At 47.5% G+C, this 14238-nt stretch overlaps 1 protein-coding gene across 3 annotated transcripts in view; it reads right to left on the bottom strand.

Annotated features, from left to right (window-relative positions):
* Positions 1–14238, bottom strand: part of SLC23A2 (solute carrier family 23 member 2) — a 127648-nt gene that overhangs the window by 48202 nt on the left and 65208 nt on the right. For 2 of the 3 annotated variants that reach the window (XM_063091143.1, XM_063091134.1), the window contains exon 2: positions 9227–11709. The exons of the other annotated variant lie outside the window; for it this stretch is intronic. In XM_063091143.1, coding sequence (XP_062947213.1) covers positions 9528–11495 — 1968 coding nt within the window. In that variant the 5' untranslated portion in view covers positions 11496–11709 and the 3' untranslated portion in view covers positions 9227–9527. Of the gene's footprint in view, positions 1–9226; positions 11710–14238 lie in introns of those variants that run through there. 3 annotated transcript variants of the gene reach the window in all.

Raw genomic sequence — 14238 nt, 5'->3', positions numbered from 1 at the left:
ATGTTTTGGCACTAGGTGGTGGTGGATGCACAACATTGTGAATGCGTTAAATCTCACTGAATTGTTCACGTTGAAATGGTTAACTTTATGTTATACGAACTTCACCTCAATAATTTTTTTTTTTAAAAATCTGTATACATGTCACCAAAGAGGACAGACTTTGGAAGGAGTTAGCAAGTCTCACTGCTTCCTTTACTTACTCTATATACATACATACACACACACCTTAAATAAATACTATAAAAAGCAGACCCTCCATAGCCTAGAAAAAGGCTCACATATTCACTCAACAAATCCTAACTGTGCCCTAGACAATGAGGGTGCAGTCTTGCCACTTCTTAAGAGCTCCATTCAGAGGGGGTGCTACAAGGATCCACAAAGGGATACTGAGCACAGGAGAGCCATGATCTGATATGTGCCTTGGACAACCACTCTGACTGGAGCTAGGTGGAGTAAAGTGATGAGGACAGGAGCAGAGACAGGCAGACCCTTCAGGACGAGAGAGAACAATGGCTTGGGCCACAGTATTAACAGTGGTCTGGGAAAGGTAGTCTAGTTGGGGAGCTCCAGTGCTGCCCAACTCTGAGGGCAAGTTCAGGGGGAGATACTACCACAGTACAATGAGCAACAACCAACCCTGGGCCAGAGGCTGGAGGCAGAGAGAGGGGTAAAGTATCCAGGCCACTGTCCAGCTTTTCTCACCTGGGCGGCTGGGTGGATGGAGATACCAGTCCCAACGAGACTGGTGTAGGGAGAGATAGAGTGTTGATAAGCCAAAATATGCCTGACACATAGAAAATATCCCAGAAGGAAAGTTTTACCTTCCCAGGCTAGTCCAGGAAGTTTATTTAACTATAAACGTTATTGACCTAAATAATCTACGACTTCTAATGTATTTGCATAGTTTCCCTTGGGATCTCAGAGCCCACTTTCCACCCTGTCAATCTCACGTTGCAGAGCTGGGATGCAGCCAACCCACCTCCCCTCTCCCATGCCACCCTCATCCCCAAAAGGAGGGAAACATGGAGGGGCCCTTTTCCCCATGGCCCTCACGCTCCACCAGAGCTCCAGTTGGGAATGGGAACAAACTTGGAAAGCAGGAGGTTTTGGAGCAATGGGGAGATGAAACAGATTCTTACTGAAGGGAGAAAGGGACTTGGCAGCCAAGGAGGTGGGGACACTCATGGGGGGACTGCTGTTGACTGACTGGCTCATTTCTGATGGCTTATGTGCAGGGAGCTGCCTAAACAGCGCTTAAAGATGAAGAGTTCTATTCAAAATATTAGCCTATTTTACTAGTATTTTTTCTTTTGGTTTATTTAATTAGCCATTTAATGATCTACTTCTTAAAAAAATACAAAATTTAATTTTAAAAAGTCACATGTTAGAAATCAGTTCTTCATGAAAGGCACTGAAAAACTTTTAAGGGAAAAGTATAAAAATGATGGTATCAAAGCTTCACATTTTTGAACCTCTAAATATTATTTTAACTGAGAAATAAAACATCTTGGAAAGCTTTCTAAATCAATAAATTCTGATTTTCTTTTGTGTTATTAACAGCATTACAGATAACAGAGAGGAATCTTGGCATCTTTCATCTCAGGAAATTGATAAAGTTTTTATTAAAAATATCAGATTATAATCTCTTTGGAAACAGAATGCCCTTTCTCTCTGAAAAACTATTTGAAACCAAACTGTGGCTTTAGATTTTGTCTAACACTAATATTGTACAGGCTGGCCGGTTAGTTCAGTTTGTTAAGAGCATGGTGTTATGACACCAAAGTCAAGGATTCGGATCCCTGTACTGGCCAGACACAAAAAAACAAAGCAAACAAACAAAAAACTGATATTGTACAATCAGTCACTCAATCAGCTATGAAAACAGGTTTCTCTGCCTAAATTTGTCTGGTTGATTTTGTTTGTTTCCAATATGCATGGCTAGTTTGACTTTGGCTGTTGAGTGTGTCTGTTGCTCAATAAATACAATGTCCTTTTTTGCTCAAGTGTTTTATTTCTACTAAGCTAAGAGGATGATGTTAGTATTTGTTTTTAAACAATTCTCCTGAGATATTCGGAGGTATAGGAAGCAGGAGTGGCAGAAGTCACAGCCCAGGGGTGTGGTGCTGAGGATCAGTCTTACAACAATGCCAGGTTTGAAGTGACAGCTGAGGGCACCTATGTTATACAGAAGCGACAGTGAGCCAGCTGCTTACTAGCACCTGTGTGGTAGACGGCACAGGCACCTGGGAAATCCTGAACCTCTGTGGAGTGCTCAGACCCTGACTCCTCACCGCTTCAGGATCTGGTATAATTCACCCATCACTATAATGTGTCTGTGCGGCAGCTAAGTAAACCATTTTATAGTAACGCACTTTCTGGGTAGTAAAATAATAAAGTTCTCAAATTAACTCCTTTCTATTCTTTTAAAAGGTAACACATATTATTCTTTACTTCCCCCAACATACACACACAAGATTATATCCTCTGGTATGCAAATCTACTCTACAATTAAAATGTGTTTTGAATAAGGAATAAAGATATCAAAATTAGTGTTTCCCAACCTTTATTCCAAGCTCCTTTGTAATGAACATAAAAATCTCCCACCTATCGTCACTATTATTGGAAATTCAAAAATTAACTGCCATGAATAAATCAAAGTGAGCTTGTCAATCTTCGATTGTGACATGCCAAAAGATGTAGCTGAAAAATGTAACTAACACTAGCTACCTTGAAGCTGGCTGATGTAGCACAGCCTCTATTTCTGCTTTCATAGCCTCTCCAAGTAGGATGGCACCTGTGACACCCCTGGTGGCCACATGCAAGCAAAACCATCTGGGGCAGCCAATGCCACAGGCAAAAGCACACAATGACCCTGGAAAGCTCAGCCTCCTTCACTTGCTCGGCCCAGCCCTGGTCTTCCTAGGGCGCTTTCTCCAAAGCAGCCAGAAAAGAGGGGGGGGAGAGAGGGGGAGAGGGAGGGGGAAAGGGGGGGAGAGGGAGGGAGGGAGGGAAGGAGGGAAGGAAGGAAGGAAGGAAGGAAGGAAGGAAGGAAGGAAGGAAGGAAGGAAGGAAGGAAGGAAGGAAGGAAGGAAGGAAGGAAGGAAGGAAGGAAGGAAGGAAGGAAGGAAGGAAGGAAGGAAGGAAGGAAGGAAGGAAGGAAGGAAGGAAGGAAGGAAGGAAGGAAGGAAGGAAGGAAGGAAGGAAGGAAGGAAGGAAGGAAGGAAGGAAGGAAGGAAGGAAGGAAGGAAGGAAGGAAGGAAGGAAGGAAGGAAGGAAGGAAGGAAGGAAGGAAGGAAGGAAGGAAGGAAGGAAGGAAGGAAGGAAGGAAGGAAGGAAGGAAGGAAGGAAGGAAGGAAGGAAGGAAGGAAGGAAGGAAGGAAGGAAGGAAGGAAGGAAGGAAGGAAGGAAGGAAGGAAGGAAGGAAGGAAGGAAGGAAGGAAGGAAGGAAGGAAGGAAGGAAGGAAGGAAGGAAGGAAGGAGGAAGCAGCCAGAGAGATCCTTTTAAAACTAGGCAGAGCCCGTCACACCTCTGTCCAAAACCGTATGTAATCTCTAGGTTACACCACCTCGCTGCTATCAGCCACATCAGGCATCCTCCTGCCTCAGGGCCTTTACACTTGCTGCTCTGCACTGTCATGACAGCTCCCCTTCAACTCCTCCAGGCCTTTACAGAAATGCTATCTTCTCGGTGAGGCCTTTCCTGATCACCTGAACTTCAACACCCTGTCCTGCTTCCCTATTTTTTTTCCTTTGTAATTATTAATATACAACAGCCACACACTTGACTTATTTCTATCAGGTGCTGCCTCCACTACCAGAAGGGATCTCCATGAGGTCAGAGATTTTTGTCTGTCTATTCTCTTATGTTCCCCTAGAACCTGTGGGGGGCATTCAATTAATATTAATGACCTGCAGGTCCTGTAAGATCCCTGTCTGACCTCACATGATATTCCTCACTATCCCCCTTTCCTGATTTATTTTTCTTCACAGAATTGGTCACTGGCTGCCACACGATTGACGCATTTGCTTACTTGTTTATTGTCTGTCTCTGCCCACCACCAATAAAAGGCTAATTCTACAAGAGCAGGAACCTCGGCTTGTTCCATGGCTGTGTTCCCATAGCCTCATATGAAGCAGGCTCCCAATAAACATCTGCTGACCAAAAGAATTCCTTTCCTTCCTACTTTTCGAGTCAGTTCACAATTGATTCTCACCTGGACTGCCCTAAACACCTTAACTTGCCTTCCTGTCTCCAGACCCTCCCTGCCCCTGTACCCACCGCTGAAATTCTCTACTCCTAAACAGGAGTAATTTTGCTAATGCCCTTCCTCCACCCCCACTGCCCACCCCCACTCCGCTGTATTCTACTTATATTAAACTTGTGCCCAGGGCTGAGCCCGTGGCGCACTCGGTAGCGTGCTGCGCTAGCAGCGCGGCGACGCTCCCGCCGCGGGTTTGGATCCTATATAGGAATGACCGGTGCACTCCCTGGCTGAGCGCCGGTCACGGAAAAAAATAAATAAATAAAAATAAATAAATAAATAAAATAAAATAAAATAAATAAATAAACTTGTGCACAGAGCGGGACACGCTATGCTGTTCCCTGGCTAAAAGGCTCTCAGTCTCCCTCCTCTTGACCTGCAACACCTAGACATTTTTCAGGACTTTGATGTCATCTCCCCGGGAGGCTTCATCTGACTGGCCAGGTCTACCCTACAACATGGTGGGGCAAGGGTCCCGTGTGGGCCCTCTCTCAGCACCCCATGATGAATTCAAACCCAAACACTTAAAGTTGGTTTGCCAACGTGCCCAGACTCCCCGACTGGACTGTAAGCAGCTGGTTAGGGGCCTGTGTGTGCTGACCCTGTTGTGGGCCCTCACATATTTAATCAAAGCAAGAATGTATACCTATGGGTTCTTCTTACCATTACTTGGTTCTAAAGAATACACTAAGGGACGGTGAGACAAGTTATAAACTTTTATCAGCACTCAGGGGCATTCTTTAATAAGACCAACTAATAAAGCTACTCCTCAGTCCAAACCCCAAATATCTACAGGCAGAATGATCGACTTTTGCCACCCCAAAGAGGAGGCCCAAATATTCTCACAGAGGCTGTTAAGAGCAGTAGAAGAAATAAAAACTTATGGAATCTTAGAAACTTTCCCCAGCTCTGAATGACATGCTGAAACAACAGGCTGGATTACAAATGTGTGCATGCCAGTAGGAAGTGCAGGCTATTAACTTGGTTTTCAGGTTCAAATGATACCAGAGCTACCGACACAGGAGAACTGTGGAGCAAACACCCAATTTTTTTCTGGCTGTTCTTCCCAGCTGTACTTCCGAGCCAATGTCCTTAAGGAACGGTAGTTCTTCAAGACTTTTTCCTGTTTTTTCTGGTTCCAATTTCTTATCACAGTGCATTCACCACTACTGCACATTTCCTACTGCCTTTAAAAACACACAAATTTGCCTAACAAGATTCCTGTGGGATAAGCAGATCTGTTGTTATGTTCTCCCTATTTAACATCTATCTGGTCATACGGTCTAATTTCCATGAATCCTGGGGCTTTGTATGTCTCTTGTTCTTACTGATACCTAGTCAATGTTCTCCTTCTATATATGGATTTATTCTTTCTCTTTTCAAATTATTGTTGAGGATGTTTTGTTTTCTTTAAAGAAATTCTGATTCCCTTCTATAAGTTTAAAAATTAGCACTTATTTTAGGAAACAGTTATCTAATATAGGATGCCTAAGAGAATCTCTAATGGTGAGATCCTCAACAACCACACCCTCAGCAACACATTCTACCAGACCCTCCCCAAGCTTGTTCTGAGGAGTGGTCAGCTTTGGTTCCTGCTGCCCAACTTCCTAGCACTTCAGCATACCTGTGTATGCTGAACATCTTAACAGCTGATGCCTGGGGCCCAGCTGCAGACTCCAGAGCAAAGAAATAAAAGCCTGCATTTGAGTCTTGCAAGGTCCTGACCAGCAAGCAAAGGGATGGGCTGACCATGAGCCACGGGTGGCTATGGAGCATTTAACTAGAGCAACTGAGAAAGTGACTTGTGGATTTTATTTAATTTTAATTAATTTAAAATTAAATAGCCACATGTGGCTAGCAGCTATTGTGTCAGACAGCACAGATCTAGAGAAAAAGACAAAACACAGAGCTGCTATGCTGCTCACTCTTCAGTGAGGCACGAGCAGGCAGTGATGTCCTGGCATGATCCTGCAAATCACTCATGTGTGGGCCTGTCCAGCAGTAGGACCCCTCGCCTTCTTTTCCTGTCCTCTCCCGAGGCCACCTAGCCACTCACATAAGCCTCTGCAGTGAGTCTTTACAGCACTTCTGCTCTCACTCTCTGTGCTCCAGGTCCCAACCCCAATGCCTGCAGGCTACAGGAGTATATCAGTACTTCAAATCCATCATCTTCCATCTTCCCCCCACTTATGAATTTTCCTAGAGCCCATGCTTTCTGAAAAGGCACCATCTGCCCAACTAGGCTCCTATGCATAAAATCTTGGTGGGCATCCTGACCTTGCCCCTCTCTTGGCCCTCAGAATCTCCTCGGAATCTCTTCTGTCAGCCTCACCTCCCCTCTTACTGTCCCCACGTAAGTTCAGGTCTGTGATGCCTCTCAGAACCTCCACTCTTCCTTTCCTAACCTGTCCCCACTCAAACAAGTCACCCAAAAGAGTCCAGTGGGCTCCCTTAGCACCCTACAGGAACATGGTAAACCTACTGTGGCACTTGCTCTACTGCGCTGGATTTGCCCACTCACCGCTCGGGTTCACTTAGTAATGGAAGGCAGAGAGCAAGTTGCAAGGTCTTATGCACAGATACAAGCCACCTCTTATACAGTATGTGTTCAGTATATATTTGCTAGGTAATTATTGCAAAACACACAGTTCTTTCTTCTACTAACTGTGTCCTACCCTAGTTCGATCTCTACAACGTTCCCAAATTTTTCTTCAATATTCCTAAAGCACATCCTATTCAGGTTATTCCCCTGAGCAAAAGCCCCTGGAGAGCTTTTTACTGATAAGCTAGAAACTACTAAACTTCTTAGGCAACCACTCAAGAGCCACGCAGAATCTAGGCTTTCAACCCCGTTCTAAAGCTGCCTGCTCCCCACCTTGCTTCCCTTCTGCCTGACTTGGCGCAGGCTGACCCTTCCTGTGCACTGTCCTTCCCACCACCTCCACACGTCCCAACATGTCTACGTCAGCCGCCACCCCTCAAGAACCCAAGACAGATGAGGGCCCTCTCCTGCCTCTCAGCAACCCCTGCCTCTTCCCCTACCTCTCCTCTCTTTTTATAATAAAATCATTCATATTTTCCATGACAGACATGTTTTAAAGACAGCAAAACTCACCTGTATTTAAAACTGTCCCAAAGACTCTCTTACAAGTACCACTCTATAATCCGTTCAATTCACTGAGTGACCATGTTCTAAGGCCAACAAAAAATAAAACAAAACAAAAATAGCCACCCGAAATCAGTGAGATGCTCACACTTACAAGGCACTGGAGGAAACAGAGACCATCCTCATTTTCACCCGATCATCAACTACAGCAGTTAAATCACCGCCACCCCCAACTCTTTCTAACATCTGTTAAACTTGGTACGATTGACCCACTGCACCTTCCATTAGTGTTGTTTATGGACAGCTCACACCTTGCTTACCTGACTGTAAGCTCCTTGGGGAGAAAAGCTTCTGTGATTCAACTGATATGAGCTTTGTTTAATTAACACATCACTTGAATTAGATGCTTTGGGCAAATCCTTACATTTTACCTTCCACAGAACCACTAGGAGATTTCTGAAGCCACTTTCAGCTCTAATGCTGTCGGACTCTATGAAATCAGTGTCTAGCCCTTGTGGGTTGAAAGATGAACAGACATACACATGCCCCAAGTGCAGACAGGCTAACCCCACACTAATCCCAGAGATCAGACAGCCCCTGTCCTGTCAACAAGCAAGTCATTCAAAATGGTCTTCTATTTTTTTAAGGTTATCTTACATTAGCAATTTCATTACTGATTAAATAAGGGCAGTACAATGTTCATGCTCTTATTATATTACAACCTATCTTCTAACAAAACTTTCCACACCCCCAAATTCCATCACACCAACTATTTCTTTATAAACTTTCTTTGATAAGCTTTTGTTTCCATGTGTTCCTTCTTTTACTTCACCCTCTCCTTTTTTATAGGCTTTGAGAGAGTTCAGATTAAAACCTTTCTTAGCATCCCTTGTTCAAGGTCATCCTGATGGCTTCTGTGCTAATCCTTCACAGTCCTGCCCCCTGGCATTTCTCTCTGCTCCCAGATCAATCCCCTCATTCCAAAGCTAGTACTCCTTGCTACAGTTCAATTCAGCAACTTATTTTCTTCCCATTTTTTATGTTTCCTTTTATTAGCCCTAGACTGGGATAAAAATTCTGTAACATCCTTAACTAAAGTGCTCTAGTGTTAAATCAACTTTATAATTACATTATATTTATATCCGGCAATGGATTATGTCCACATTCCTAGCTCCCATAGGATGGATCTGGAAATTAATGCTTTGAGGAATACTCCTTTTTCCCAATCCCACCCCTAAAATATGTCAGTGATAGAGGGCAAAATAGGCATGCTTAAATAGACAAACATTTCCATACATAAGAAACATTAAGCAATAAATGGGACTGACGCTGGGACCTGCTGGGCTCTGAGCCTAGAAGCCCTTAGCCAGGCAGCCCCAGGCTCCAGCAGGGGGAACGGGAACTGAGGGGCTTCACACAGGTTCACCGGGGCCAGGCAGGTCTCCTCTCCCCACTCCTTCATGTCATGGTCAGCACCACTGGGGGAGAATGAGGTCTCCACTGTAAGGTCTGGTTCTGGACTAGATTCAAGACAGGAAAATGCAAAATCACAGAAACGGAGAGAAAGAGAGAGGGAAGAAAATCGTAAAACATTCCAAATGAAAAGAGAATACTGAAGAGAGACTTTAAGATAAACATGTAAGGGTTCTCAAATGATTTAAATGAAAAAAACATTTTAAAACATACACATAATGAGAGACCCCTGGAGTAGGCGGTCAATTGGTTTGGAGACCCTCCCAAGGAACAGCGAGACCACGGGTTCGGATGCAATCAGCAAGAGGTTTATTTGAACACACGGGTACCCGGGCGACACAGTCTTTCGGAAGACTGGCGCGCCGGGTGGAGTTTCTGGGCTTGTTTTGTAGCAAAAAGCGCGGGTACAGAAGCAAGAAGCAAGGTAATTGGTTAGTTCAAATCAAGCCAGGGGTGGACTCTGGTCAAGTGGGAGTCCTTGAAACAGTTGAGGGGCACTCTTGAAACTTTAACTGACTTATCTACTTCTGGGAACTATCCGCCCTTGGCTCCGGGCTGGGGCCCAGGTGCATAACTGCAGATATCTCAGACCTGCCCTCTTGGCTGTACTTTCCCTATACCCTTGTAAAAAGCACTTCCTTCATTCCCCCATTTCTCTTGTGGATCGCTCTAATCTTAGAGCGGAATTAAAAGTCATCTTCGCCATTTAAGTTTTGGTATTTTTGCCTAAGGACCAGAATCTTAACTGCACTTACCCTATCATTGATGAATTGGACTAGTCTATTGATGACGCAGGGCCCAAGGGTGAACAACAGAAGGAGGAGTAATAGGGGCCCGGCGATGGTTGACAGTAGGGTGGTCAACCAAGGGGAGTTATTGAACCACCCTTCATACCAATTTTGGTTTTGTTTGTGTTCTAACTGTCTTTTATCTAGCCTTTCTTTGAGCTTGTTCATGGAGTCCCGCACTACACCTGAGTGATCCGCATAAAAACAGCACTGTTCTTTTAGGGCTGCGCAGAGGCCTCCTTCTTTTAGGAACAATAGGTCAAGGCCTCTCCTATTTTGGAGCACTACCTCAGACAAGGAGGTTAGTGAGGCTTCTAGCTTGCTGACTGAGTCTTGGAGGGCCCGGAGGTCGGTATCTATAGCGGTCTGGAGGCTGGTCAGTCCTTGCTGGAGGTCTAGGGGCCCTTTGACTAAGGCGGCTGTCCCAGTACCCATCCCTGCTGCGATCCCTAATCCCAGTAAAACAGCCAGGGTAAGTGAGACGGGCTCTCTTTTTACCCTGGGGTGAGGATTGTCATAGGCCTGCAACAAGGTTTCTCCAGGATGGTAGTAGATGCGAGGGATCAGCTGAACCTGGGTACAGAAATCTTTAGACTGATTAAAGACTGAGGTAGAGAGGCAGGGGGTTAGGCCGGTGTTGCATGCCCACCAGCTATGATTGGAGGGGAGCAGGTATTGATTGTTCCCGGTGGAATTGATGGAATGGGTCTGGTTGCAAAGACGCTGATGGGTCGGGGGTACTTTTCCTACGCACAACCCGCTTCCGGAGACTTCAGTGAGGGTGAGCTTTCCTTGGGCCCCCCATCGACACTGGGAGTAGTTGGAGGTATAGATGGGTTCCCCCGGAAAGGCTGCCCCCTCATAATAAGGGGGGCCCATTGCCAGACAGAGCCAGCAAGACTCTGTGGCGTTAGGGTTGGTATTGTTTAGGGCTAGGAAAGCCCCTTGTATAAGGCCAAAGAGTCTGTCACCCGTGGTAGGGAGCGGGGTAGATAGGGTGTCATTTTGCTTTCGTCCCGCGGCGGCAGAGTTATTGGCCGCTGGGGCTAGGGTGTCAGACGGCGCTTTTACAGGAGGTCCTTGCTCCGTAAGGACGGAGTCGGGGCCTATGGCTACAGTTGGCAAGCTGGCGGCCACCAGACGAATAGTCAATTGCACGCCTGGATGCCCGGTCTTATAGAGCCTTAGACCCCAGGTCCTTCCCTGCATCCAATCCCTGGAGCTCTGCCCTCTTTCTGTAAAGCTTATCTGGAGGGGGTTACACCAGCCGGAGCTGTTACAGTCCCCGTTCCCCGAAGTCTGGTTCCGCACTACAGTTATGAGATCTGAAGACCCAGATAGCCAATAACCAGTCCCCGTGGTCTCACATCCCCATTCTTTACAGTACAGGGACTCTAGCCCCCCGCATGTTCTAGCTTTTGAGAGGTCCCGGCCATCCCGGGGACACACGTAGAAGGAGGATCCTGCCATCCTGTTCCTAGCTCGCGGGTAGCTGCACCCTGGAGCTCCCCAAGTGACCTGGTAGTAAGAATTTTCATAGTTTGAGTCAGGAGGCCTGACTCTTTTAGAGGCCGATGCATCAATTTCTGGAATATCCCAAGTCTCGAGACCCGCCGCCAGGGCACATATATCAGGGGTGAGGGGGGGCCACCAAGTCCAAAGGGGGTGGACTTCTGTCTTGGACCAGACAACCTTTCCAGTTTGGGACAGTACCTGCCAGGTGAGGGACGTGGGCTGGTTGGGGTTATTACTTGGTAGGCTTGTTCTGCCGCCGCCGAATGCGCAGCTTAAGAGGATTATCAGTCCTTTCCAGCTCCCAGGATTCATCTGGTATGGAGGGTGGCGCAGGCTTGAGGTGAGAAGCATGGACCCAGGCCGCAATACCGTCCACTTTTACCGCTGTTGGTGTGGTCAGCAGCACCAGGTACGGGCCTTTCCACCGAGGCTCAAGGCTGCCGGTCCGATGGCGCCTAACAAGCACTTGGTCTCCGACCTGGAACGGATGAGGGATGGCCACGGCGCCTGGCTCGTATACCTCCTTGATCTGGTCCCAGATCTGGGTTTTTACAACTTCTAAAGCCTTTAAATGAGTGAATAAGACAGGAAAGAAATTATCATCAGGACCCAACGTCTCTCCAAACCCAAGTATAGGGGGCGGTCCCCCATAGAGAATTTCATAGGGAGTTAGACCAAACCGGCCAGGGGTGTTCCTGGCTCTGAGCAGCGCTAAAGGAAGGAGAGCCACCCAATCTTTTCCACCGGTCTCTAAGGCTAATTTAGTCAAGGTCTCTTTGATTGTCCTGTTCATTCTTTCTACCTGTCCTGAGCTCTGGGGTCTATACGCACAATGTAATTTCCATTGTATCCCCAGTTGAGTGGCCAGTCCCTGACTTACCTGAGCAACAAAGGCTGGGCCGTTATCTGACCCGAGTACCTTAGGGATCCCGAAGCGGGGTAGGATTTCTTCTAATATCTTTTTGCAGACGGTCAGGGCCGTTTCAGTCTTGGTAGGAAAAGCTTCTACCCATCCAGAGAAAGTATCTATAAATACCAGCAGATACCTGTTTCCATACCGACCAGGCTTTATCTCTGTGAAGTCTACTTCCCAGTATACGCCGGGTCGATCTCCTCGTTGTCTTTTTCCGGTCTCTCGGTAGGTTGCGACCGCATTAGTCATGGCACAAGCTTGACACTGACTGGCGACTTCGCGAACTGCAGACGAGAGGTTTGGGATGAGGAGGCTGGTGCGATTTATCAATTGGAGAAGTTTTGCTGGTCCCAAGTGCGTCAGCCGGTGTAGCCGTTGAATGAATTCTTTTCCTTGGTCAGGGGTGAGTTCTCCTAGCTTGGCCTTTGTCTGGGCGGGTTCGATTGGCTCTTGAGGTTTGGTAGTTTCTGCCAGCACTCTGGTCGACAGGGCGGCTTGTTTTGCAGCCTCATCGGCCCTCCGGTTTCCGGTGGCTACAGGGTCGCTTCCCTTCTGGTGGCCGGGGCAGTGGATAATAGCGACCTGTTTGGGGAGGTGGATGGCCTCTAGCAGGGCCAAAATTTCTTCTTTGTTTTTAATGTCTTTTCCAGCCGAAGTGAGCAGCCCCCTTTGTTTATATATTGCCCCATGAACATGAGCAGTGGCGAAAGCGTACCTGCTGTCTGTATAGATGTTGATGTTTTTTCCTTCAGCCAGGCGCAACGCCTGGGTCAAAGCCACCAGTTCGGCCCTTTGAGCTGACGTACCTTCCGGCAAGCTGCTCGCCCACACCGTCCGCTGGCCATCTACGATGGCGGCCCCTGCCCGCCGTCTACCTTCCACAATAAAACTACTACCGTCCGTATACCAGGTTGGCACCCCAGGCAATGGCTGATCCTTGAGGTCCTGGCGAGTCCCAGTTTCTTCGGCGAGGATCTCGGAACACCTGTGCACTGGGGTGGCTTCCGGTTCGGCTGGTAGTAGAGTAGCTGGGTTTAGGATGGCAGGGGGAGCGAATGTTACCTTTTCATTCAGTAGTAAGCTCTGGTAATGAGTCATCCTAGCGTTGGTCATCCATCGGTCGGGGGGCTGCCGCACGATGCTTTCGAGGCTATGGGAAGCAATCACAGTCACGTTTTGCCCCAGAGTCAGTTTATCAGCGTCTTTGAGAAGGAGCGCAACGGCTGCAACCGCTTTCAGGCAGGTTGGCCACCCGCTGGCCACCGGATCTAGTTTTTTTGATAGATAGGCTACCGGCCGCCGCCAGGGCCCTAGAGCCTGAGTGAGCACTCCCCGGGCTACGCCGGCTCTTTCATCTACATATAGAGTGAATGGTTTGGTGAGATCCGGGAGGGCCAGAGCAGGGGCTGACAGCAAGGCTTTTTTTATGTAATCAAGAGCCCTCTGATGTTCCTCAGTCCAAATAAAAGAGTTGCCCTCTTTTGTCAAGGGGTACAAGGGTGCAGCTAGGGTGGCGAACCCAGGGATCCAAAGCCTGCAGAATCCAGCAGTACCCAAGAACTCACGAACCTGTCTAGGGGTCGTGGGGGTAGGAATTTTCATAACAGTAGCCTTTCGAGCCGGGGTCAGCCACCTTTTTCCCTCTTTGAGCAGATACCCCAGATAGGTGACCTCTCTCTGGCAGAGCTGGGCCTTTTTAGCTGATACCCGATATCCCAACCTACTTAACTCTTGTAGGAGTTTTTGTGTCCCTTCTTTGCAGTCCTTGTATGTGGGGGCCGCCACCAGGAGGTCGTCCACATATTGGAGTAATATTACCTGGGAGTTGAGGGCCCTAAAGGGAGCCAAATCCCGGTGGAGGGCTTCGTCGAAGATGGTGGGAGAGTTCTTAAACCCCTGTGGCAGCCGGGTCCAGGTCAGCTGACCTGTGGTGCCTTTTTCTGGGTCCCTCCACTCAAACGCGAACAACGGCTGGCTGTTGGGATGTAGCCTGAGGCAGAAGAAGGCGTCCTTAAGATCCAGGACTGAATACCAGGTGTGGCTAGGCGGGAGGGAGCTCAGGAGGCTGTAAGGATTTGGGACGGTAGGATGTATATCCTGCACCCTCTTATTAATTTCCCTCAGGTCTTGGACTGGCCGATAGTCATTGGTCCCTGACTTTTTTACAGGCAACAGAGGGGT

Source organism: Cynocephalus volans, chromosome 1, assembly GCF_027409185.1.
Source record: "Cynocephalus volans isolate mCynVol1 chromosome 1, mCynVol1.pri, whole genome shotgun sequence".
Classification (NCBI taxonomy): domain Eukaryota; kingdom Metazoa; phylum Chordata; class Mammalia; order Dermoptera; family Cynocephalidae; genus Cynocephalus; species Cynocephalus volans.
The sequence above is the reverse complement of the archived record's forward strand: the minus strand, read 5'-3'. Positions and strand labels throughout refer to the sequence as shown.